Here is a 26,934-nt window from a genome sequence, read left to right as displayed (position 1 = left end):
CCTTGCAGAATTTTTGAATGTGATCCGAAAGGAGGGTCTGACGTTGCGTCTGTCAAAATGCTCCTTCATGAAGACAAACATTAAATTCCTTGGACATGAACTTGATGCGAATGGTGTATATCCAGGGCAGAACAAAACGAATGCCATTCGAGAATACCCTGTCCCAACGAATGCGACTGAAATACGAAGATTTCTGAGTCTCACTGGGTTTTTCCGTAAATTTGGAGCTAATTACGCTCACATTGCTGTGCCTTTGACGCGTCTGACGAGAAAGGACGGCGAGTTCAAGTGGTCAGCCGATTGTGACGATGCGTTTCGACAGCTAGTGAAGATACTTATTGAGGAACCAGTTTTGAAAATCTTTGATGTACGCAAAGAACATCAAATTCATACCGATGCTAGTAGCGTAGGTCTGGCAGCAGTTCTTCAGCAGAAAGGCGGTAGTGAAGAGTTAGAAGCTGTAGCATATTTTAGTAGAGCATGTAGTGAGTCCGAAAGTCAGTTTCATAGTCATGAGCTGGAAGTTATGGCCGTCGTCGAAGCTTGTGAGCGATTTCGTATATATGTGCTTGGAAAGCACTTCACCATAGTCACTGATTGTTCCGCCATATCAAGCTTAAAGTCGATCAAGCCCCTTATTCCACGAATAACTCGCTGGTTCTTGAAACTAATTGAATATAATTTTGATATTATACATCGACATGGAGAATCTATGAAGCATATCGATGCGATGAGCCGTGCTCCGGTAGAAGCTCCCAGAGAACCTGAAGATATTGGTGCTTGCATCATGACAATTCAAGCCTCCCCAGATGATTTGTTATGGACGATGCAAAAGCAAGACACTAAATTACTGCAAATAATGGAAATAATGAAAGGAAATATAGTTTCGGGTCAAAGAGCTAAATACCTTTCCGAATATGAAATAAAATTAAATCGACTTTTAAAGAAGAATGACGAAAACAAACTTTTACTGGTGATTTCTCGTGGTGTGAGATGGCGAGTCGTTAAATTATGCCATGAAGACGTTGGACACCCTGGGGTTGAGGGAACTATTAAACGAATCTCTCAACATTTCTGGTTTCCCAGAGCTCGTAACTTCGTTAAAGGATTTATAAATTCATGTGTCGAATGCTGTTACAGCCGTGAACCGAAGAAAAAAGAATGCCAACTGTATGGGATGGAAATTCCGAGAACGCCATTTGAAATATTACATCTGGATCATTTGGGACCTTTTATTAGAAGTCGTCGAGGAAACGAACATATTCTTGTTGTAGTAGATGCGTTAACAAGATACTTTATTCTTGTTGCAGTGAAGTCAACCAAGAGCAAACCCGTGATTGAAGCTATGGACCAACTGACGTTGAACTTTGGTGCACCAAAAACTATAGTCACCGACCGAGGAACGGCCTTCACCTCATCTATGTTCGAAGAATTTTGTGAGGAGAATGTTATTACACACATTAAAGTAGCCGTGAGAACTCCAAGATCAAATGGATTTGCCGAACGAGTAAACCAGAGTGTTTTAGCGTACCTCAGAACATCATCGAGTGATGCGAAGAATTGGGACTCCGAGCTGCGTAAACTCCAATGGACTTTTAATACTAGAATCAACACGACGAAAAAATATTTGCCCCTTGAACTTGTGGTTATAAGTTACTAGCAGCACTACACGATGACGACATTAACTTCGACAAACCTCCCATTGCTGTTAGACGAGAAGGAGCTATCGACAATATAAAGATAGCACGAGAGAAATGGAAGCTTCGTTTTGATGCGAAATATAAGAAGCCGCATGCATATAAAGAAGGAGATATTGTACTGATCGAAAGTGCGATTCCTAACACAGGCGAATCACGAAAACTCGAAAATAAGTACAAAGGGCCGTACATGATAGCCACAGTACTTCGATTCGACCGCTTTGTTGTTGAAGATAGCGACGGTACGAGATTGAATCAGCGAAAATTTAGTACGATAGCAAGCAGTGATAAATTAAAACCATGGTGTTCATTGTATCCGGAAATTGATGAGTATAAATCTAATGAAGTCCATAACCCAGCTGAACTCCGGACGAGTTAAGTCAGGAAGGGCCGAGCTGTCATCCCTGCATTTTTTTCCCAACTTTACATCGCTGTCATACAACTGTTATGTCTTCTCTCTTCTCTCTTGTTCGATAAATTGAAAATGTTATTAAACTTGGTTTTAGTCTATGTGAAGTTGTGAAAATTGGCAACAAATTGCTTTTTACCAAACTTACAAGCTATTTTGTGGTGTTTATTGTTACTGTTTTTGCCGTCGACGATGTTATTTATTTTCTTCTGAGTTTTCATTTTGTAACAAAACTTAATTACGCTTAAACATTTTTATTTCAATTTGCTTAGTATTTGGAAATCTATGGCAGACGATAATTCCTATTTAGCTATCGTGCAAACGCTATCGATTGACGATAATCGATTTACGAATGACCTCCAGGTCTACATTTTAAGTAAGCACCTTTGTATATAAAATATAATTAATTCATACATTATACATCATACATCAGAAAAAAAAATAATATTTCTAGTATAAATCAATTTAATTTAAAAATTCCAACAATTTCTCCCCTGCCATTTTCGTGAAAATTTAACAAGGTAACAAAAACAAATGGCAAGTATCAAGTAGCATACTTTAACCTCTTTGTAATCTCGTATTACACAAAAACTTAATAGAAATTGAAAAAAGAAATCGTTAAAAAATCTAATGCAACTTTAAATAGGGAGGGAAATGCAAAAATACAATTCAAGCATAGTCAACGGCAAACAACATTCAGACCAAGAAATATCTGAGCTACCCCTTCTTTCACAGCCAACAGAAAAAAAACAAGCGAAAAAATTATGATAAAGTTGCGAAAAAGAAGAAGCTAGTACCAAAACAAAATACAAACATCGTTTTCAACTTCTCCGCTAGAGAATATTATGTACTTCGAAAAATTGTATCTCAAGAGAACCTTAACATTTTTTACCAGAAGGAGAAGAATTAACTAAATCACCGGACTAAACCAAATAAAAAGATACAAACGAACTGAATTATTTACATATATAATACTACTTCTAATAAAGTAAGGAACATATTCCATCGGAAATACTATACATATATAAATAATTTGAATTGACATCAAATTGAAAAAAAAAAACATTATATATTGCAACATTAAACACTAGAATTTTATTATCCGAAAAAAAATGCAAAGAACTCAAAAAAATATAAAAAAGCATGATTTAGATACATTCTCAGATACACTTGGAAGAATAACAGGGGGATCATTCTGTAAAACGGTAATCGTTAGACTATAGCGTTTCCACGATATTTTCACTTCATGTAAGATGTTAATCGTCAAAGTGATATCGTCAATACGATCGCGATTGCACGATAGCTAGGTAGGTATTGTGCTATTAATTTCCATCTATAACTAAGCAAATTGAAGCAAAACAGTTTCGGTGTAGTTTAGTTTTGTCACAAAATGAAAATAAAAACTCAAAAAAATACAATGAATTCGAATGAAGAAAATTAAGAGATGAATGGGAACTTCTATCCATTGTAACACGCATATGTAAGCATTTGGTTATATACAAAACATCTCTTTTAATTGTTGTTAAATAAATAAAACAATTGTAATTTTAGAATCGCAAAAGAGTACTTTATGATATTATACAAAATAAATTTGCCAGACGGTTTTCGTCCTTCAATATTAAAATTTGCTGTAACTATTGAAACTTTGGGGCGGAGGAGCATTGGTATATTCGACAGGCAACGATTTTAGTATCGCTCTTGCACAGATCATTAATCCAAAGTAGTTTTCGAAACAAAAATTATTTTTGAAGCCAAGTTATGTTCCCTGTGGATAAAATGGAGTCTTCGTTCCTTCCTTTAGACAAAATTGGGTTTATTACTGCAGCTGATTTACAAAAATATCAGACATTGAACAAACATTTTGATATTATAGTTTTATCTTCGGCAGCAACAAATGAAGACGCAAAACATTACAATAACAATAAATGTTTATTAAACACTTAACTTGAAAAACGAAAGTAAATAACATTTTCAAGTTATTGAACAAGCATTATCATTCGTTGAGTTCATTTTGACATTTGGAATATACTCAACGACCTTATACTAAAAACGATTGAACGAGACGATAGTGATAAAGTCACGTAAAGTAAATTATTGAAGATATAGTTAATGATAATCGTTTTGACGATTATTGTTTCGGAAATTACGGAATGACTCCCCAAATCTGATAATCTCTTAACAATTGACGACTTAAATGCAAACATTGAACTAAGGGAGAGAGGAGAAGACAAACTCATAGACGAATTTAGATATGGAGAAATAAACTCAAGAGGAAGTCGACTCATCCAACATCTGTTTCAACACAAGCAACATGGTTGGCAACATGTTGTTTAAAAAGAAACTACAAAACCAGTGGACCTGGATATCGTCATACAGGAACTATAAAAAACAATACAATAACATCATTTCAAATAAACGATCAGTTCTAGGAGATGTCACTGTTCTAAATAATTTTGTGCTCAATTCGGATAACCGACTACTGTGAACCACTACTTAACGAAGATATACAATCTTTTAACGACAACTTTCTCAAAAATATAATTGAAGAAACAAAATCTACTAAAAAAAAAACAAATGCTTCACTATAACTATATATATGGGGTGGATCGTTGTTTTTTCCGATAATGTTTGCAAAAATCATAATAGAAAAGATAACAACAGGATAGAAACAAACTTTCACAGCTTAATTTAAGCAAGAAATGTAATGTATGTAAGTGATGGAATTGCTGCAGAGAATATAAAATACGCTAAATGTTCATTAGCCAACTGGTTGAAAGATGTTTTCAATCAGGTTTTAGTCACGGTTAATAAATGATGGGGAAAGAATAATGGCACTAAGTTATACAATTTCGATTAAATTCCGAATGATCGGAATCTACACCTATCTGAGTTTCACTTAATATCTAAACAGCTAGTCTGTTTTTCACAGTGTGAACAGATGTGGCATACAGGTTTTTTCTTAGGCCACGAATGTTGCTAAAATCTACCCCGAGTTACATTTATAATAATAAATTATATAATAATAATAATATTCAAAACTTTCGAATACTGAAAGGGTTTTGTATACCTTTAATATGCAAAAGACACAGTGTGAGCATTAGAAAAGGAGCGAAGGGTTGGATAGGAGGTGTTGGTGTGCTTTGATTTTTAATTCCTGAACATTGAAATGATAAGGAAGGATAGAGCGTGGCAAAGGCATTCCACATTGGCGTAGTACGGCTAAAAAATGTATCTCTGTACTTCATAGTACGGCAGAACTGATGGGCATTCCTAGAAGCGTGGGTAATACGGTTGAATTGTTTAAGGTGAGACAAGAAACTTAACGATGATGTTCGAGTGACGTAATCTAGTTGATGATGTTGTCATTAATCATTTTAAAAGCTCTTCTTTGAATACTGTTACAGAGGCTTAAATAAGTTACTGGAGCACTAGCCCAAGATGAGAGTTATATTTCCGACGTACATATAAAGGTGATTGCTAATGCCCATTCCGAGGATGTCGGGATTTTAAGTTTTGTTGATGCAAGTGCCACTCATAGATAGTGGCAAAGAGGGTATATCTCGCTTTAAAAATAAAAGACAGACAGAATCATGAAATTCCACACGGTTATTTATTCCCCATTGTACAATGCTATGTACGTCGGAATTTATTAATTTCCTTAATTTTGCGCTGTAAAGGTTCGCATGGGTTAATCCCTACGAACTATCATCTGGATAGCAGACGTTCTTATTTATGTGTTACGTTTATTGTTAAATTAATAAATGAAACTTTAATATTCCCCCAAAAAAACTTTAGCCAATTGTATACGTATTCCAAACTGTCAGATTATCAAGTATGTATATTCAAATCGGCTTTTTTTACCAATTATTTGTATATTTAATATGTAAATGATTCTTTGAAGCTAGTACTTAGCTGATTTAAAATTGCCTTGCCTTTCATTACAATCGGTATGGGCCATTAATTACCCTGAATATTATAAAAATAAAGTATGAAATGTGTCATAAAACTAAAATAAACTTACGGAGTCTCCACCTGATGCAAATGATATTCTTGGCATATTATGACTAACAATAATTTCGCCTGTTTCTGTATTTACTAAATTTAGTGATTTGCTGCTCACGTTAATGATGACGTTGGTTCCGGCATGTTGCATACATGGCGTTTCAGAAATATATTGAAGTATTTTTTTATCTACTCGCCTTTTGCCAGCACATTTTAATCCCGCAGCCTCACATACTCGATTTATGCTTTCTCTACAAAATAAAATCAAATACACTTCTCTTTTCTGGTACCAAGAATAAAATATTTAATATTGTTATTTAGTTTTGATCGCCACTAGTGTATATTTAGTTTAATATTATTACAAAATTCTGAATTTTTAACAGTGGATTCAATAAATATCAAATGTCGAAAATATCGATTTTTTTGCATATTCTGCCTAAACGGTAATTTGTATTTTTAAGCTTTTCTGACATTAATTTCAAGTTAAGTTTTTTTCAGTAAGAAATGTAAAAATATTTTATTTTTTGAAGATTATAGTTTTAAAGTAATAATTTTTGCTTTTTAAGTGATAGGTTTTCATCGATATGTAAGAAATATGTCTTTTATCAAAATTGTATAAGAACGCAGCACAGTCTAGAAACCAGATGTAAAAAAGGAATTCCCCATGTTTATTAAAGCAAAAAACTATACCAATAATTTTTAAAGGATTTGATTAAACTTCCATCATTTATTAAATACGTTAAATTCTAAAGTTAAGTTTACAATATTCTAAGAATAGATTTTAGTATAAGTTAATTCATTTTAGAAATTTAAACTTAGGTTTCCATCTTTTTTTATACTTCTCATTTTTCAATAAATTCTACAATTACGAAACAATACAATCTTATTGAAATTATAAAATGTGAAACTATAAAATTTAGTTCGCCTTAGCTATAGTTACGTTAAACTTTCAAAAACACTATGACGCTCGTGCTGTAACATGTTATTTTTGAATTAAAGAACTCTTAGTTGGTTTTTAGAATGTTTAGTATTTTTTTTTAACAAAAAAACCTGCTAGTTAAGCTCAGTTAAAATAGACTTCTTATTTCGGAATAATTCTAATACTGTTGAAAATTGGTACAGACGTTTAGAATATTTTTATTAATAAACTGTATGCATATATATCAATATTATTAAATATAAAAATAACATGTTGTTTAATTTTTAACCCTTCAAACTACTTTACAATTCGCGTACTTTCTAACTTTTTTAAAATTTGAAGCCGATAAAAATCTTTAAAAATCAATTAATACCAAAATTAAACATTTGAATAATGAAAATTGAAAAACTGCATAACCACTAAAAAACAAAAGACGACGATTTGTAGAATGAAAGTGGTCTTAAAAAACTCTCTACTCAAATTTTCGACAATTTTTAATTACGATATTTTTTGTATGTATTGCTTGTTTGGAAAATAGTTTAAGCTCGTTTAAAAAAGTATAGCTAACAAACAAGACATAAAATATATTTCAACAACATTCCCATTTGAAAGTAGATAAAAAGATGGATGTTTTAAGTTTTCCCAATTTCCGAAAATTTCATTTAAAAAAGTATATATATATTTTCTGATGAAGAAAATATAACTAGCTAATGTGCTTTTAGGTAAAATATACGAAAAATCTATGTTTCCAACATTTGACCTTTTTGAAACCACTGTAACAAAGTAATGTGATATTTAAATCGTAGATTGTGCACCCAAGGGACACAAGCGTCTACAGGTTTTCTCAAAACCCACACACACATACTCTTACCGCCCTGCAGTGAACATCGGCTACCTAGTACGTAAATTGAAGATTGGGTGCTAACCACAGTAGAAAGTTGTTTGGGGTAGCAAACGAGAGAGGTGTTGCCACTAAGGCACCTCTCCTTATCCCGATGGAACTCTAGGTTGGGGGTTGTACCGCCAGGGTTTAGCTGCGAAGCACCAACAAGCCTCGGGGTAGGACGGATTTGATGATGACGAACCAAGCAAACGAAATAGAGACAACGAACTTGGGATTTGTCCGTGGAATGTTGTAGCATCTTGCACATGAGCTACGAACTGGGGATGTTCGCATATTTTGACTTTTCTTCCACATGAGCTTTATTTCTTTTCGCAGACAGCGAAGAATTGTTAATTTATATTTTCCCTTTTCAATATACAAAACAAGAGTGGTATAATTTTGAGGTTAAAAAGCTTTTCATACCGAGTCCAAAACCCGGTTTTCACGAAATTATGGGTTTTAGCCGAAAACCTAAATCCAAAACTCAAGTTTTCCCATATATTTTTACAAAAACCACAAGTTTTATATAAAACCTCTCGAAAACTAGTAACAATTCACAAATTTTAAGTAAACAAACAAACCCTTCGAAATATTCAGCGCTCAAATTAATGTAATTAAAACAGCTGATGGCTGCTGTCAAAACAAATATTTCACTTGGAAATAAATTTGATCGTGGTAAGTAATATTATTTATATAATTTCTTTGCAAAATAAGAATGATTGCTTTTTGTTTTTTATTTACAGAATATGGAAGAGAACTCGTAGCCACAAATATGTTCGACGCTTTCCCTAACTACCTGGAGAAAGACTTTCCTGCAACTCCGTTCAATCAGAAGGGTTTGGGAGATATGAGAAAGGCGATAAGTTCGTTTGTGGACGAGAATAAATGTGAAAGAAAATCTCTGGACGCTAAGAAAATTTGGGCCAAAACATTTCACAATGTGGGAATCGTTGTTCTAGTGAATAAAATCACAACAGTGGGCCCTTGATGGACAGCGATGCCAACATCAAGAAGATCCGCAGTGCTTTGGACAAGCCATGCTAGGCCTCAAAGGAAGAAGCCAAAGAGATAGTCATGAACAAATTGCAGCCCATCATAACAGCTTCAGTAACCGCTCTGGATGATTGTGATTTTACTTCGAAACTGGAACTAGAAATTGACCTTTTCTGCTTTTTGTTGGTTCATGTCGTGAGCCCATTCCACCCGTCCCCAGAACTTCAGTTGAAACTCTTCTTCGAGAACGATCTAGTGTTGAAACTCTTCTTCGAGAACGATCTAGTGTTACGTTAAAATCAATTTTAATTCGGTTTTGGGTTTGGTGTGAAAAGGCTATAAGTTGACCGTGAACAGTTTATTCGTTGCAGTGTGAATGGTATGTGGAACGCGAATAGAGTTGACAGTTCGTAGCAACCACACTGCAATTCGTTACTACCAAATTGTTTTTACAAAATTGTCTTCTTTTAGAGAACAAAATTAGAATTTTATTATTCTAACATTGGTTGATTGGTTTCTTATAATTTGAATGTGTTTTTGTTCTGAATTGACTTTTTGAAATGTGTAAAATCATGTTTGTTCGTCCATTCGTTCATTCGCTGTTCGCTCCTATGTGCAAAGACCTTTAATACCAACGTAAGCTTCATATACGCGCATATTTCCACAAAGGATAAAGATGAAGACACCAACAAATATATGGCTATGATAACAAAATTGTCTTAGGAGGTTTTAACGCCGAGCTACGAAGAGAAGACATTTTTGTTGGCATAATCGGGAGATACAACCTGCACTACGCTGATCGATTTCACGCGAGACGTTTTGGAAGCTGGTACGCATCTCGTCCATCCCAACAACCATAAGCTAACATGGAAATCTCGTGATCAATGAACAGTTACACATTTCGATCAACGCACGACACTTTTTCATTCCGAGGGTCCAACATTGAATCCGACCACTAAATCGTTGAACCCAAGGTGTAACTACGGGTATCCTGATCCACACCTAACTTAACCTAACAATAATCATTAAAGTTGAATACATAGACAAATATTTCTATATAATAGATAATACAATTTATTTTGTTTTTAGAACAGCTTGAACAGCTATATATCTTACTACTGAAAAAATATTATTAAAAATGAATTGGCAGTGTTAATAAAAAAAATAAAAACTACTAACAAAAACCTTCAAGTAAGCAATAGAGAAAGCAAAAATATAAAATTATAATAATAATAGTAATAATAAAAGTTTAATAAATGAGATTCTTTTATACTTATATCACAGAATTTCAAAGACGAATTCATTCGGTACATAAATATTTATAGTCGTATACGAACCTAGATATCATATCATAGGCATCATGATGTATAAATTATTTTTATTAAAATTGCAAATTATAAAATTAATAAATTAAGAATAAATTAATAACATAGAATTAATACATAAATAAATATTATCTTGGTGGGATAAAAGCAATTTTCTTTATCTCGTAGTAGAGATTATAATCAAAAGCTTGAGGCAAATTAAGCGTCTTTTCAAAATCTGTATTACATATTTTATTATAATATTGAGCTCATCAAGATTATTAATAAATCCGCTAATATTCTAGAATATTGAGAGCTGTTTTAATATGAGTTCCGTAATTTTCAAAACGATAATCGTTAAAGCGATTATCATTAACGATATCGTCAATAATTTGCTTTGCGTACCTTCCATCGCGAAGCTGACTTATACTTTCGTATTTTTTACTAATAGCTTCGATAAATCTTTAAAGAAGAAATAGGATTAAGGAAGTAATTCGCTTTTCACTAGTTGCAGGAGAAATAGTAATGAGATGAGGATCAGAATCGAGGATCACAAAACGGCCACTATTGTTAAGGTGGCCAGCAGAGCGAAATAACATCTACGATCCAGCCCGAAAGGTCTTCGAATCCAATGCCGAGGAACGGTGATTTAGAGGAAGACCACGAATCAGATGGCCCATGAAGGTGGGAGAGGACCTCAACTTTGATCTTACAAAAGCTTATAATATATCTTTATACAAATTAATTTTTCAGGATGAACAAAAACGTGCTACAAAATTAGAAACGAAAAATAAGACAGAACTGCTTTTAATGTGCTTGACTTTGAAACCAAGGTTCTTGGATTAACAAGTGATTTTTTATTAAATTCGCGAAAGTAGTTTACAATAAGAATACATCATTGCCTAAAACTTTAACATTTTTTAGGTTACGAGGTATTTCAATATACGACTTTGCTGTAGAAAATTACTTTCCTAGTATCCTAGTATTATTACTACTGTTGGCACAAGGGGAAAAAGTTTAATATTATTATAACGCTTAATAAAACTTTATTACAGAGAAAATAATAGTGGGCGATCAAAACTTATTAAAACATTTTTATAAAGACTATTTTTATAATGAAACTTGTGTTACTTTACCTAGCAACTTGTGTGCGTGTTTGAAAATCCAATGATTTCATTGACGTCTTTACTTCCAGACAACCGGTATACTTAAACAGAAAGAAAGGTAGTTGAAATACATTTGTAAACTACTGAGTATTTGATCATTCCAAAACATACCCTCACTTGAAAGGATACGCCATCATCCATAATAATATTGTCAGGATATAAACAGCCTTCGGAACCACCCACGGCTCCACTGCTAGAGCTTCCTTCATTAGATTTTTTGCTTTTGGCCCATTCACCTCCACAACCAAAGCCATTGTTACCATCCTCCTCTCTTTCTACCGTGTTTTTTTCACATCCATTTCCTCTGGGCATTGCTCAAAAGGTTCTGCAAAGATTTAACACAATCGTTATTTAAAACTATAATCTATAATTAATCCACGGATTAATAAATTAAATAAAACAATTTTATTTCATTTTCACTGTATACTTTCGTACTGTGAAATTTGTTTTAACATCTTTTTATTACTTAATGTCCTTACTATATTCACAGCAATAAGAGTTTAAACAAATATTTTTTCATAGCCATACAATAAAATAAAAACCAACACACAGTCTCCGTCTAGCATTCGTTGCGATAACATCGTTCCTCTAGTCTGCGGCTTTTCACTTTCTTCTAGAGCTTTATCTCCCTCTCTTAAACCGGTTAATTTGCTGTTTTCAACTTAATTTTTTCTTTTTCGTTTTTTTTTTTCCTCCTCAACTTCTTACCCCCCGTGGTACCCGTGGCATGATGGTTAGTGCGTTGGACTGTCATGCTAGAGGTCTTGGGTTCGATCCCTGCCTATGCCATCTAAAGTCTTTTCACGGGTACTGCCTCTTGCGAGGAATTGACAAATTCTCCAAGAGTAACTATTGTCATGAAAAAGTGCTTTCTCAAAATTAGCCGTTCGGAGTCGGCATATAAACTGTAGGTCCCCTCCATTCCTGACAACATTACTCGCATACAGGAATGGTTGAGAGTTGTAAGTCACTAGGCCTTGGTTCTCAACGGACTGTCGCGCCACCCAATTTATTTATTTATTTTTATAACTTCTTACCCCACCCCTAGTGTTTCTATTCTTGTGAATAGTGTTCAGCTCTTTCCCACAAAACCCATTCCGACGGGCTAATATGATAGGGAACCGATTTAAGGGGTTATCCCCGGATACACCCCTTCATTCTCCGCCCCTCAAATCCCCACCAACCAAACGACCAAAACATCTTACCAATTTCGAACACAATTTCCCGAACTTCCTGCCCCCACCAATTTCAAAAACCCCAAATTCATTGTCATCTGTTCAAGTGATGAAAACAAACCCCTATCAAATGTAAGTGTTTTTTTTTTTTGAAGAAAGCCATAGATGCTATTAGTAAGGAATATGAAAGCATTACCCAGCTTCGTGATGGGAATATACAGTGGCAAACACGAAAATAGCAGTTGGTAAAAAATAAAAGAAATGTCGAAACGAAAATTAAAACTTAAATTTATTTAAAAATTAAAACTGTTCTACAGAAAGGTATTTTAATAAGGTAAATAATAAAGAACTTTTTTTAATTTCAGCGTTTTTGTTAACTAAAAAAAATGTAAATTAAATTTTCAAAGGTAACATTGAAACAGCAGTGATAGTCTCAATAAAGCTTAAATAACTGTTATGTGATATTAAACAATTGAAATAAAAATAAAAAAAAAGGATTCTGCTCAGTCTCCGACTAGCACTCGTTGCGATTACTTCGTCTCTCTCTAGTCTACGATTTTCGATTTCTTACTTTGAGTAAACTTCCTAACCTCTAAAACCGGTTCTCTTAACTTTAGCAATCCTTACGTGTAGTTTAACACTCGGTTGCATAGTGTTTTTAGTTCCATATATATAAAGCCCATCCCTAAGGGCAAAAATGAATGGAAATAAATTCAAGGGGCTTTCCCCGGAAATGCCCCTTAATTCACCTCCCCCCAAAAAAACAAAAAGAACTACGAACTTCGTAGAATTCCCTCAATTCCCACCGCGAACTAATTTCAGAAACCCAAAATTTGTAATTATTTCATCTTCCGACGAAAATAAGCCACTCTCAAATGTAAGTATCTTCGTCCTGAAGAAATCTATAGACGCAATCAGTAAAGAGTATGAATCCGTTTCTCAACTCCGAGACGGAAGCATCCTTATTCTCGCAAAAAACAAAACCATTGCAGAAAAATTTATGGCAATTTCTAACATAGCCAATATATGTCCGGTCAAAGTGAAATACCACGATCGCCTTAATTCCAGCAAAGGTATCGTATTTGCCCCCTACCTTATCAATGTCCCAGAATCTGACATTATCTCTGAAATGGCCATACAAGGTATCACTGAGGTATATAAATTCACCAAAAATATTGAAGGAAAACACCGCCCTACTGAATTAATGCTCTTTACATTCGATCTGTACCAACCTCCAGCCACTGTAGAAATAGGTTTCTACAAAGAAAAAGTCAAGGAATACATTCCTAATCCTATGAGGTGCCGCAGGTGCCAAATCCTCGGACACACCATTAAAAGGTGTACCAAAGAAGAAATCTGTGCTACATGCAGCCTTCAACCTCATGAAAACGCGCCCGCAAGTTGTACACGTGTCATGTGTGCAAATTGCCCTCCAACAGCAGAACCCTATCCGTCCTCCTCTATCAACTGTCCTAAATATATCAAAAATAAAGAAATACTAACAATAAAAACTAGAAACAAGTGCACTCTTTCCGAAGCGAGACACATATATAATATTAACAAACCAACTGAAACAAGTGTCAACAATACGCCTTACAATGTTAAAGCTAAAACAGGCAACAACCTGTCTTCTTCTACTCATAACCCAGTTTCACTCCCAACAGCAAAAACAACTCCACATAGTTCCGTCTCACTTTCACAAAATTCTCTAAATCCACAAACATCTAGTTCTTCCTCTTCTAACACATTACAACAATCATCAAACAACACTAAAATATACACTACTCTAACTACTACTGACCAACAAAAAATCATAGAAACCACAAAACAAATTTCACAAATAAGCACAAACAATCCTAAAAACAATAAAATACAAGAAGAAATGATTGTTTCTGACTCCGATTCAGAACAATCCAATAAATTATCACCTATCTCAAATATTATTCAATCTCTTCTACTAAATAATAAATATTATTTGACCCAAAACCATAAACATGATGATGATGAACAACCACCACAATAATAAACAACATTCTACAGATCCTGACCCCGTTGATCGGGGGCTGAGATGTTCGGACAACAATAATAATTGTTGTCCGAGCACCTCCGCTGCCGGACAGCGGGGCTATGATGTCACTACCAACATAAAATCGCCAACTCATTTAATTCCACCACCTAACTCAATAGACTACACAAACATAACAAACATTACTCTTTTGACTCCTCCTACTCCTCTCCCTTCTGATCCTACCATCATACCTCAAAACCCCAATCAAAAGAACTTCACACAGTATTCCTCTAGTAATACAGTGCCGAAGTTCACCGCTTTTCAGGATAAAGCTAAACTTAAGATTCTACAATGGAATCTGAAAGGTTACGTAAACAATTACGATGAGCTTAACATCCTCATTAAAGAAAACAAACCCTCAGTTCTATGTCTACAGGAAACTCACTTTTCCTTCAACGCAACCCCTACCCCTCCTAAAACATACAAAAGCTATTTCAACAACCTTCCTTCAAATACAACAGCAAAGCAAGGTGTTGCATTATTAGTTAAAAATGATATACCTCACAGAGAATTACCTATTAATTCAGACATTGCCTGTTCCGCCATAGAAATATCCGGTCCAATAAAAATATGTATAGCCTCCTTTTACATTCATCCCCAACAATCCTTCACTAAAAATGACTTAGATAACATGCTAAATCAACTATCACTTCCAGTCATTTTAGCCGGAGACGTTAACTCATGGAATATGCTATGGGGTTCACCCAATACAAACCACAGAGGAAGAACTATCGAAAATTTCCTCTTAGACTCTAATATCTCAATTCTAAACGACGGTTCTCCTACTCATCTCTCCACACACGGTTCTCTTACCCACATTGACATTACTTGCTCTTCTCCTGAACTTCTCCCTAAAATACAATGGAAAACCATAGACGACCTTCACAACAGTGATCATTTTCCGATTTTGACAACTATAAATCTCGCCCATTATCAAAGACATACTATTCCAAATCCTAAGTTTAAAACTGATTCAGCGAACTGGCTTGTTTTTCGAAGCCAAGTCACGCAAAACTTGTCGGGTAAACTTCCAACATTAAACACAAACAAAGAAGCAGCAACTATCTTAAAGGCACTTAGATCTGCAGCCAATGTTGCTATCCCCCAGACACAACCAAAACAATCAAGAAGTACCACCCCTTGGTGGAACGCTGAACTAGCTAGACTTCGTAAAATAAAAATAGTGGCCTGGAAAATATTCAAAAGAAATAGAAACCAAACCAATCTGATAGCTTTTAAGTAATCAAATGCACAATTCCGCAGACAGCTGAAAATAGCTAAATCTAAATCTTTTGAAGAATTTACATCCTCCATTAACCCCAACACCTCAACAAGTAAAGCCTGGAACAATATACGAATGTTAAGAGGCAACCCAACCCCACTCACAATGAACTACATTAAAACACCAAATGATATACTCTCAAATACATCTGAGATAGGTAATTACATTGCGCAGTGCTGGTCGGAGTACTCAAGCGACTCTTGCTTCTCAAATGAGTTTAGACATCTAAAACAAGAATCTGTTACCTCTTCTCCCCTTCCTTCCCAAACAATCAAACATAACACTTTGATCATTGAAAAAGACATATCAATAGTTGAACTTGAGCCGGGATTGAATCTCTTATCCCATGATAAAAAATCTCCCAGAAAAAATTAAGCTAAGAATTCTCCTTCTTTATAACAATATACTTAATACAAGTGTTATTCCTCAGATCTGGAAAACAGCATCCATACTACCTATTCCTAAGCCCGGTAAAAACAGACAATCAGCGGATGGCTACCGCTCAATTTCTCTTTTACCATGACTAGCAAAAGTCTTGGAAAAAATTGTTGCCAAAAGACTGATCTGGTTTGCTGAGACTAATAATCTCTTAAGCCAAAATCAAACAGCATTTAAACCTAACAGAGGATGTACGGACGCCCTCCTTTATATCGATCAACTCATTTCCAGAGCCTTGAGCGCTAAGAATCACATCTCGATACTCACCTTAGACTTCGAAAAAGCTTTCGACCGGATTGGGATTCATGTAATCCTAAACAAACTTAAAGAATGGAGTGTTGGCCCCAAAATTTTTTAACTATGTGAAATCTTTTTTAACCAATAGAAAGTTCTTCATAAAATGTAACAATTCCTACTCTACCTCATACCGACTTGAAAATGGTATTCCCCAGGGCTCACCATTGTCAGTAGTGCTTTTTTCAATCGCCTTCCAAAAAATTTGCGAAATACTTTCTAAACGTAAAGCTTTAAACTACTGCATTTATGCAGACGATGTATATATTTTGTGTAAAACTCAAAGAATTAATGAAATGGAAAGTATTCTCTCAGAAGCAATCAAAGACATCTTAGAATGGGGAGTCACCTCAGGTTCAAAACTGTCTTTAACTAAATGCAAAGTGCTACACATATGCCGTAAACATAATTGTACACCCCTTAATTTAAGTATTAATAATGTAAATCTTGAAAATGTAAAAAAATTAAAAATATTAGGATTAACCTTTAATAACAAATACAATTGGCGTGACCATTGCTTAGATCTTAAGATGTCTCTAGCCGCAAGGGCAAATATTGTAAAATATCTATCTAGCAAAAAAAGTAGTGTACATGTAAACTCACTCTGTAATGTAACAAAATCTTTTATTTTAAGCAAAATAGATTATGGAATTTACATATATGGAAACTCACCAAAAACAACACTAGGAATTATAAAACCTGTCTATCATCAAGCAGCGAGATGTAGTGATGGCGCCTTCCGAACCTCCCCCATCAAAAACATCCTGGCAGAGGCTGGCCTACCAACGATAGAAGAAAGGAGGGAAAAAATAACACACAAACTCTACGCAAAACTCATCTTCTCATATAAATCGCCAATTGGCAAAGAAATAGACCTCATGACGAATCGTAAAAAGAGTTACAAGCAACCATCAGCCCTCTCCACAATTTTCGAGTCTGCAAAAAATGAATTCCCGAAAAAGAACCTCATCAAAATAAAAAGCCCCTATTCATTGGAACCTCCCTGGCTAATAGATTCAACCTCTTTTGTAATGGATCTAGCACCGTATAGAAAAACGAACACAAACAACCTAACATACCGAAAGCTCTATCTTAACATCTCATCGGATCTCAAAGCCAATAACTGGAACTCCATGTTTACGGACGGATCAAAGACCAGTGACAACACGTCCTTTGCCATTGTCAATGATGATGGTAGTACTGTTCGAATCGGGTTACTCCCACAAACAGCCTCCATTTTCACCGCCGAAGCCTTTGCAATCCTTAATGCAATAGAAGTGGCAATCAAAACTGGAAAAAAGCAAATCATCTGCACAGACAGCCTCTCTACTTTAAATGCCATTGCAAATGCAAACAATGATATCAACATCATCAACAACATCCGGTCCCTATTAATAAAGTCAACCAACCTCATAAAACTAATGTGGATTCCAGGACACGTATTATAGGGAACGAAAAGGCCGACGAAGCTGCCAATCTTGCTCACAAATCACCATTGTACCTGCACAACTTCTACACTAAAAACGACATAGTAAGGGGTCTTATGAACAACATTACAGTTATCGAAAAGAACAATTGGCTCATTTATCAACACCACTACACAAAAGTCAACCCCACGAAAACACCACCCAATTATCCTACAAATCTCCCAAAAATTATGATCACTAATTTTATCAGACTACGACTCGGCCATACCTCTGCTACCCACCTCCACATTCTCAAAAACGAACCCCCACCTATTTGTCCCAACTGCCACACTACTCTCAATCTTCAACACCTGCTCTACAACTGTGAAACAACTAAACCATACATCACAGAAATACTTACCGGAAATGATGTCATCGAAATCTTAAGCAACCCAACTAAACCTAATAGGTATATTGAAAATCAATGAAATACTTTTGAAAACTAAAACTTCCATATAAATCTATTACCATATTATGTCAATAAATTATAATTTTAAATAAATAAGTTAACCTAGAATTAAGTTTATCTGTTGCTTTCAGCTCTATTCTTTTATATTAACGTGTAATTTCATTACTCGCTTAATAAATGTATAATAATAATAATAATAATAGGATTCTGCTTGAGAACTTTGTTGAATTTCCCCGATTTTTAATAACAGCCTGACACCGCCGCGCCGTGGCATAGAATCTACCAAACGCTTGCAACGCTCCGCTGGTATACTATACCATGCATTTTTAACTGCTGCCCAAAGTTGAGTGTTGTTGGTTGGATTGGCATTATGCACAGCTCTTTTAAGGTCGCCCCAAAGGTTTACAATGGGATTCAAGTCAGGGGACTGGGCCGGCCAGTCCATAACATGAACCACATTGACCCGAAACCACTCCTTTGCCTTCCGACTGGTGTGTTTCGGATCATTGTCTTGCTGGAAGACCCATTTCACTGGCATATCTTCTTTTGAGCATAGTAACATAATATTTTGTAAGATGTCAACATAAACATTTTGGTCCATAATCCAATCGATTTTATGTATTGGGCCAACACCGTTATAGGAAAAACATCCCCATACCATGAGCGATGAACCACCGTGTTTGACGGTTTTCGTTGTATATTTTGGTAGGTATTCGGTGTTCTGAGGACGTCTAACAAACTGCCGGGAACCAGTGCCACCGTACAAGACAATTTTGGACTCGTCCGTCCATAAAATGTTTCGCCATTTTTCCACAGAAAAGGAAGCAAATTTTCTTGCGAACTCCAGACGTTTTTTTTTTGTGAATTTTTGTAAGTAAATGTGTTTTTCTTGGGCTACGTGCTGGTAATTTTGCTTCCAAAAGCCTTCTTTTAACGGTCATATCACTCACATTCAAATTCAGCTCTTGTCTGATTTGTACAGCTGATGTTTTTGGATCTAGTTTGGCTGATCTCACAATCCTTCTATCATTCTGGCATGTTGTTTTCCTTATTCCACCTCTGTTTTCAGGTTTTTTTAACATATTTTATAGCATTGGCTATTATTTTGGCGGAGCATGAACAAATGCGCTGGATTTCTGTATAAGATTTCCCTTCTCTGCGCAGCGAAAGTATTAAGTTTCGTTGCTCGCCGGTGCAATGCTTACCACGACCCACTATTCTGAATACAAAAAGAAAACAGATTATGTAAAAGCCAGTTCCTGGTTAAAACTATTTAATTAAGATAACTAACTTATTTTAAAATGATTTCTGAGTGAATTTTTCAAAATAAAAACAAAAAATATCAAATTTTTATAAACCACTGCTATTTTATTGTGCACCTGAAATAAGATCTACAAAAGCAAAAGTAACTGTTTTTGTATGATCATGAATTGCTTGCTATTGTTTTCTCTTTTTTTCTACTGCTTAATATTTTATCTTAATCTGACCGCATTCATTTTAAATGAGTGAGTTCGGAACTAAGAGAAGAAATGCATTGCTTTATTTTTTTGAAACTACTGCTATTTTCGTGTTCACCACTGTACGTATTCTTGCAAAAAACAAAAAAGTTGCAGAAAAATTCCTAGTGCTCACTAATTTAGGTAATCAATGCCCAATCTCCGTGAAATATCGCGACCGTCTGAACTCAAGTAAAGAATCGTATTTGCGCCTTTCCTTATTAACGTTCCAGAAAATGAAATCGTTTCTGAAATGTCCACGCAAGGTGTAATTGAGGTCTTCAAGTTTATGAAAAATATTGAAGGAAAGCAACGCCCAACGAGCCTCATGCTTTTTACTTTCGATTTATATCAAGCTCCGACCTCGGTCGAAATTGGATTTTACAAAGAAAAAGTAAAGGAATATATCCCCAATCCAATGCGGTGTCGCAAATTTCAAATTCTTGGACACACCATCAAACGGTGTACCAAAGTTGAAATGTGTGCTACTTGTAATCTTCAAGTTCACGAAAATGCACCTGTTAGCTACACATGTGTTATGTGTGCAAACTACCCCCAAACGCAGAACCACATCCATCCTTCTCTACTAAAAGCCCTAAATATATTTAAAAAAAAAAAACAAAGACATTCTAACAATTAAAACGAGAAAAAAGTGTAGCATGGCTGAAGCGAGACGCCTATACTACCACAATAATCCAACTGAAACAAACCTGAATAAAATCCCCTACAACGAAAAAGCAATAACTGGTAATAATACTTCTAAAGATAATGCCATCTCATATGAAAAACCAAAACATACAACCGCTCAAAATTCTCTCTCTATCCCACAAACATTCACTGCTTCTAATATCATTACATCCTCTTTTCCCTCGCTAAAACATTGAATCCCCATCCAAAATCTATACCAGCAAATATTTAAACTAAACTCCCTGCTAACAAACAAATTTCTCATAACCTAAAACAACCCTTAACCACAGAGCCTACTACCCAAGATAAACACAACACAACAAAGCAAACATAACCCCAAATTCAATAAAAAACCCACCAAAACCCCATAAACAAACCTGAAAAAATGAACGTCTCTGATTCTGAAACAGACGACGTTATATCCATTCACCCATTACAACCCTTACCCAAACTTTTTTTTAGAACAAAACACATATTTTTTGCCACACACTTCTAATAACAATAATCATGAATATGAACCCAAGTAATAAACAACCACCCGATATTACAAACCCCGCTGATCGTATGTCGAGATGCTCGAACCAAAGTAATGGTCCGAGCACCTCGACAAGCGGGCAGCGGGGTCATAATGCCAACATCACCATACAACCGCCAACTACAATTTTGACACAACCGACCTAAACAGTCGAAAAAGCTGTTACAAATAAAAATAAAAAGTTTTTTGATTAACTTAGATGAACTAAGTATTCTAATAAAGGACCATAAACCGGATATAATATCGCTACAAGAAACGCACTGCCCAATTAACTTTAATCCCATTATTCCTAAGAACTATGTTGGCTATTTCAAGAACCTGCCAAATAATACGACATGCAAACAAGGTATAAGTCTTTTGATCAACAAAAACATTGCACACACATTCCGACCGATAAATTCTGATATACTAACTATTGCTGTAGATATTGAGCTTCAAACTTATATATTCACCCTCACCAAACTTTCACTAAAAACGACCTTGACAATATAATTAAACAAACCAATTCTCTCGTTATCCTTGGAGGATATATTAATGCGTGGAATACGCTTTGGGGATCACCTCAAACAAACAATAGAGGACAAACTTTCGAAGATTTTTTACTTTATGAAAATCTCACTCTTCTCAATGATGGTTCACCAACACATCTATCTACGCACAACACATTAACACATGTTGTTCACCTCAACTGTTTCCTAAAACCTCCTGGAAAACCTTAAACGATCTTCACAATAGTGACCACTTCCCTATCCTCTCATCCACAAACCTAGGCATTATATCAACAATCCCTCCACGAATCCCCAAATTCAAAACAGACTCTGCAAATTGGGAATCATTTAGAAAAATTATCGATGAATATTTATCAGACAATCCCTCAACATCCAACACCAATAAAGAAGCTGCCTTAATTCAAAAGGCAATCAGAACTGCCGCTAACGCCTCAATACCCCAAACAACTACATCAAACAACACCTCCTCAAAACAGAATGTTCCATGGTGGAACCCTAATCTAACTTCACTGCGTAAAGAAAAAATGAAAACACTGAAGGAATTTCAAAAATCCCCATCTCGAGAAAACCTAATTTCATATAAAAAAGCAAATGCTAAATTTAGAAGGGAACTTAAAGCGAGCAAAACAAAAAGTTTTGCAAGATTCATATCAAGCATAAATCCCAGATCATCCATTACCAAACTTTGGCAAAACATCCGCTGTCTTACCGGTAACCCCAACCCCTTAACGATACCATGTATCTAATCAACTGATTCACTTATCACAGATCCGACACAAATAACTGATCTGTTTTCACAAACCTGGTCCAATTATTCAAATGACAACAATTTTCATACTACTTTCAAAACAAAAAAAGATGAATTTCTCAACCTTTCCCTTATGTAATAAGCGAAAATATTTTTGCACAACGTATTGAAGAAGAGTTTGAAGCTTCCTTAAACAAAACTAAAGGCAAAACCCTTAGTAGAGATAAAATTAATTATCCAATGCTGAAAAACTTACCATTTAATGTAAAATTGAGACTTGTTAAACTATACAATAGCATACTTAACACCGCTGTTATCCTTCAAGCTTGGAAAATTGCAACACCTCTTCCCATACCGAAACCTAATAAAGATAGGAAATTAATTGATGGATACCGTCCCATATCCCTTATTTTTTGCTCTTCCAAAATTATGGAAAAATCATAGCAAAACGACTGATGTGGTTCGCAGAAACAAGAAAACTTTTATGTACCAACCAAGTTGCTTTTAAAACTATACGGGGATGTGTCGACGCACATCTTCACTTAGATTACTACATATCACGAGCATTATCAGCAAAAAATCATGTTTCTGTGCTTTCGCTCGATTTCGAAAAAGCTTTCAACAGAATCGGTTTGCATGTTGTACTAAAAAAAATTAAAAATATTTGGTGTTGGCGAGAAGATGTTTCGCTACCTGAAGTCTTTTCTAACTAATGGAAAATTCTTTACCAGAGCTAATAATATTTACTCATCTACTCCCTGCAAAATGGTATATCCCAAGGATCCCCATTATCAGTAATTCTATTTATTATCGCCTTCGACGATATTTCGACTATAATATATAATTATAAACTTTTAGATAGTTGTATGTAGGGGGAGGGAAAGGGAATAAATTAAAATACTACAGCGTTTGTTTAATTTTAAGTAGTTTTAATTCACTTTAATATTAAAAATAAAATTATAATTTAAATTGAATTTAGATATTTGAATTATAGAAAAAATATATGAGAGTTTAACTTGACTTTCACTTGACTTTCCGTTTTACTTTACTTTTACTTTTCTTGACGTTATTTTTTTGAATAGTCGCTTATTGCGTTAAGTTTTATTTTTATAGTCTAGTTAGTCGTAAATTATGAATTTAAGAAATGGAATGAATTGAAAATATTATTTGAATACTTATAGTATACATGCACAAATGTTTGGTTTTAACTTAGGATGTTTACGATAAGTAGTCATCCTACATTCGGCCATCCTTCTTGTCGGCTGCCTCAGACGAACAGTCATCTTTGGTAAGGTAAAATTTCGTAACATCTTCATCACTGTCTCCGGAATCATTTTCATCACTTTCGTTGTCATCTTCATTTCGCCAGGGCTTCATAAAATCAGCGGAGGACGAGGTAGAATTTGGTCCCTCGTGAACTCCCACTTTACGAACTTCATATCGGTCGTTTTGCTTGACTTTAACGACTTCATACGGGCCTAAGTATAATGGATACAGCTTAGTTCCTGGTGCAAATTGAGTTTTCTTTATCGCAACCAGATCGCCCATTTTGTATAGCGTAGCAGCTTTTCTCTTTCGGTTATATCCCTTTCGATTTTTTTTTTGGACCTTCGCAATTTGTTCTTTAGCTTGGCTTCGCATCTCCTTCCTTTTGTCTTCGTATTCTTCAATAAGTAGCTCGTCCATCAGTTGCTTTAGTTCAATATTCTCCGCACATTTCATACGAACTCCGAACATAAACTCAAATGGAGTTTTGTTTGTGCTTCGATTCACTGTTAAGTTCAAGATTCTTTGCAGTCCTGAAACATGCTTGAACCACTTATCAGGAACATCGACTGACATTTTCGTCAACATTTCAATAATAGTCCTGTTGACTATCTCCACCTGTCCATTTCCGCGAGCAACCCCTGTAGTCACCAGCGAATGGTTAATCTTTCGTTCTTCGCAATACTCCTTGAATAGATTAGGGGTAAAAGCTCTCTCTGTCCGTGATGACTCTCACTGGATCACCGAAAATTTCACTCTGGAACAACATCTTCTTCAGCACCCGTAAATTTTACCGGAAATATCCAAGTAAACTACGAAAAAGCATCGACGATAACCAACAAATGCTTGTAACTCTTTGCTGTCAAATTCATAGGACCAAGATGATCAAGATGATACGTAGTGGAGTATACATTTTTTTTTGGATTGAACAAACACTCCTGCTTTCCACTCTTTCTCGCTCCAAGGATACATGGTACACAATTTGCAATCACTTGTTCAGTTTTCGAAGACATGTTTGGTATACAAAAATCTTTTCTCACCAAAACTTCGACCTTCCTTGCATTCATGTGACCTTGCTCGTGTATACCCCGCAGTACTTCTCTTTGTAGCTTCTTTGGAACAACCAGAGAATAATCACCTTCAACAAATTTGTAAAGAACACCACTGCGCATAACAAAATCTTCATGCTCTTGATGTTTCAAGATATTTGCTATCAGCGAACAAAACTCGTCCGTTTCTTGCGCTTTTCTAACGCGATGTAAAACACCATCTTCTACCCTAATTATTGCAGGAAATCGACTAAGCGCGTCTACGTGCCTCATCGATGTACTAGCTCTGTGAAGGACTTCGCAGTTAAAATCTTGAAGAAATATTACCCATCTGGCAACCCTCGTACATAGCTCCTTCTTCCTCATAGTAGCTGTAAACGCCTTACAGTCTGTAAATATTTTGAACGGTATTCCCAAAAGATATACCCTTAAATTCTGCAAACACTTTACAACTGACAAAACTTCTTGTTCATAGCTGGTAAGATTGCTTTCAGATTTCGACGACTTGTAACTTATATAAAAGAACAGGATGCATTTCATTATCATTGTGCCTTTGAAGAAGTAAGACACCTCCGTATCCAAGCTTACTCGCATCTGTATGAAGCTCCGTTTCTAACTCTGGATTGTAGAGTTTCAAAACTGGATCTTTGCATAAAGCATCCTTCAAATTTTGGAAGTGGATGACGATCTTTTATTATCTTCGCATTTAATAGTCGATAATCAACGCATATTTTATTAGTGCCATCTTTTTTCTTCACTAAAACAATCGGACTAGAATAATCAGAATAACTGTGTCGAATTATACCTTCTCCTAGCCATGAATCTATTTGTTTTTTAGATCTTCCTTTTCTTGTGGAGCTAATCTTCTCGGCTTCTGATACACTGGTCGTTCATCGGACAACACAATTCACATTTCTACTTAACACTTTTCTGGTTTTCTTGGCGCGTAATTACATACTAAATCTTTAATCTCGTTTTGAATTTGTGGATCGGATACATGAGTTAATTTTGTATCTACGATTGAATTTAAATCACTCTTTTCTAACAATTCATCTACTTTCATTTCCGAAATATTGTTTTCTTTTAATCTAACCGCTTCTGGAAATTTGGTTACACTAATATAGCCATTCTCAATACTAGCTTTCGAAACGCTTAAGAAGTTCTTTCCCAAAATCATACAGTCACACATCCATTCATTAGGAACGATATGGAATCTAACGGAATAACAATCATCTTCGATTGAAACATCCATTAAACAAGATCCATGAGTTCGGTTTGCATTACCATCCCCAGATCCCGTCAAAATTTCTCCAACCCCATCAACAACAGCAGCACCAGCCCTTCTCCAAACGCTCTCTTTTATTAAAGATACATCCGCTCCCGTATCCACCAACACATCGTACACCTCTCCAGCCAACGTAAGTTTCACACAACAGTCGAGTCTGTTAATTCTTTTTACATTTTGGTTTGTATTCTTTGCTTTTTTATTTGGACACTTTGTAGATATGTGACCACATTCACTACATCCAAAACACCTTGCTCCTTTGCTCTTGTTTGGGCACACATCTTGTGCATGAGAGAGGGAACCACAGTTAGTACATCGTTTTTGAGCCACGAAATTTTTAGAGGTGCCTGAAAAATTTGCCTTAGCATTTTGTGAATTGTTTTGGGTTTGGTTTCTATAATTGCTCGTACTAGCTTTCTGATGACCTTTAATCGTTTCATAAACCAAAAACTTCCTTTTTAGCTAGAGTAGTAGCTTCATACAACACTGTTTTATTCACAAGGCTATCTGAAATACCTTGAATAACATAGGCTATTAAGGATGCGTCATCAAAGTTTCCCTTCATAGCAATTTGCTTCATTGAATACATGTATTCTAAGAAAGATTCATCAAACTTTTTCTTCCTAGACTGAAGCTCATTGTGAATACTTATACAAGAGGGCACATTATTAAACTCGTCCAGTAGAAACTGCTTTAAATCATCCCAACTGCAAATACCACTTTTCGCATCAATTGCCAGTTTGGCAGCTCCTTTTAGTAAACGCCTAGTGTACAAATATTTTTGTATGGGATTCCATTTACACACTGTAGCTAACTCTTCAAAATCTTTCAACCACACAACTACGTTTTTCCCA

The 26,934-nt window shown here is 35.3% G+C and overlaps 1 protein-coding gene and 1 long non-coding RNA gene across 3 annotated transcripts in view; one reads left to right on the top strand and one right to left on the bottom strand.

The window, feature by feature from the left end:
- Nucleotides 1–26,934, bottom strand: part of LOC129952743 (SHC-transforming protein 2) — a 42,347-nt gene that overhangs the window by 4,342 nt on the left and 11,071 nt on the right. The window contains exons 2-5 of one of the 2 annotated variants that reach the window (XM_056065550.1): nucleotides 19,456–19,724; nucleotides 11,485–11,698; nucleotides 11,344–11,414; nucleotides 6,128–6,359 (exon numbers count right to left, since the gene is read on the bottom strand). In XM_056065550.1, coding sequence (XP_055921525.1) covers nucleotides 6,128–6,359; nucleotides 11,344–11,414; nucleotides 11,485–11,685 — 504 coding nt within the window. In that variant the 5' untranslated portion in view covers nucleotides 11,686–11,698; nucleotides 19,456–19,724. The remainder of the gene's footprint in view (nucleotides 1–6,127; nucleotides 6,360–11,343; nucleotides 11,415–11,484; nucleotides 11,699–19,455; nucleotides 19,725–26,934) is intronic. The other variant, XM_056065549.1, reaches the window with a different exon arrangement.
- On the top strand, nucleotides 8,068–10,005 carry LOC129952746 (uncharacterized). The gene is made up of 2 exons (XR_008782370.1): nucleotides 8,068–8,585; nucleotides 8,654–10,005. It is a non-coding gene; the product is annotated as an uncharacterized LOC129952746 (long non-coding RNA).

The sequence above is a fragment of the Eupeodes corollae genome, chromosome 3 (assembly GCF_945859685.1).
Source record: "Eupeodes corollae chromosome 3, idEupCoro1.1, whole genome shotgun sequence".
Lineage (NCBI taxonomy): Eukaryota > Metazoa > Arthropoda > Insecta > Diptera > Syrphidae > Eupeodes > Eupeodes corollae.
This window is presented reverse-complemented; position numbering and strand designations above follow the sequence as displayed.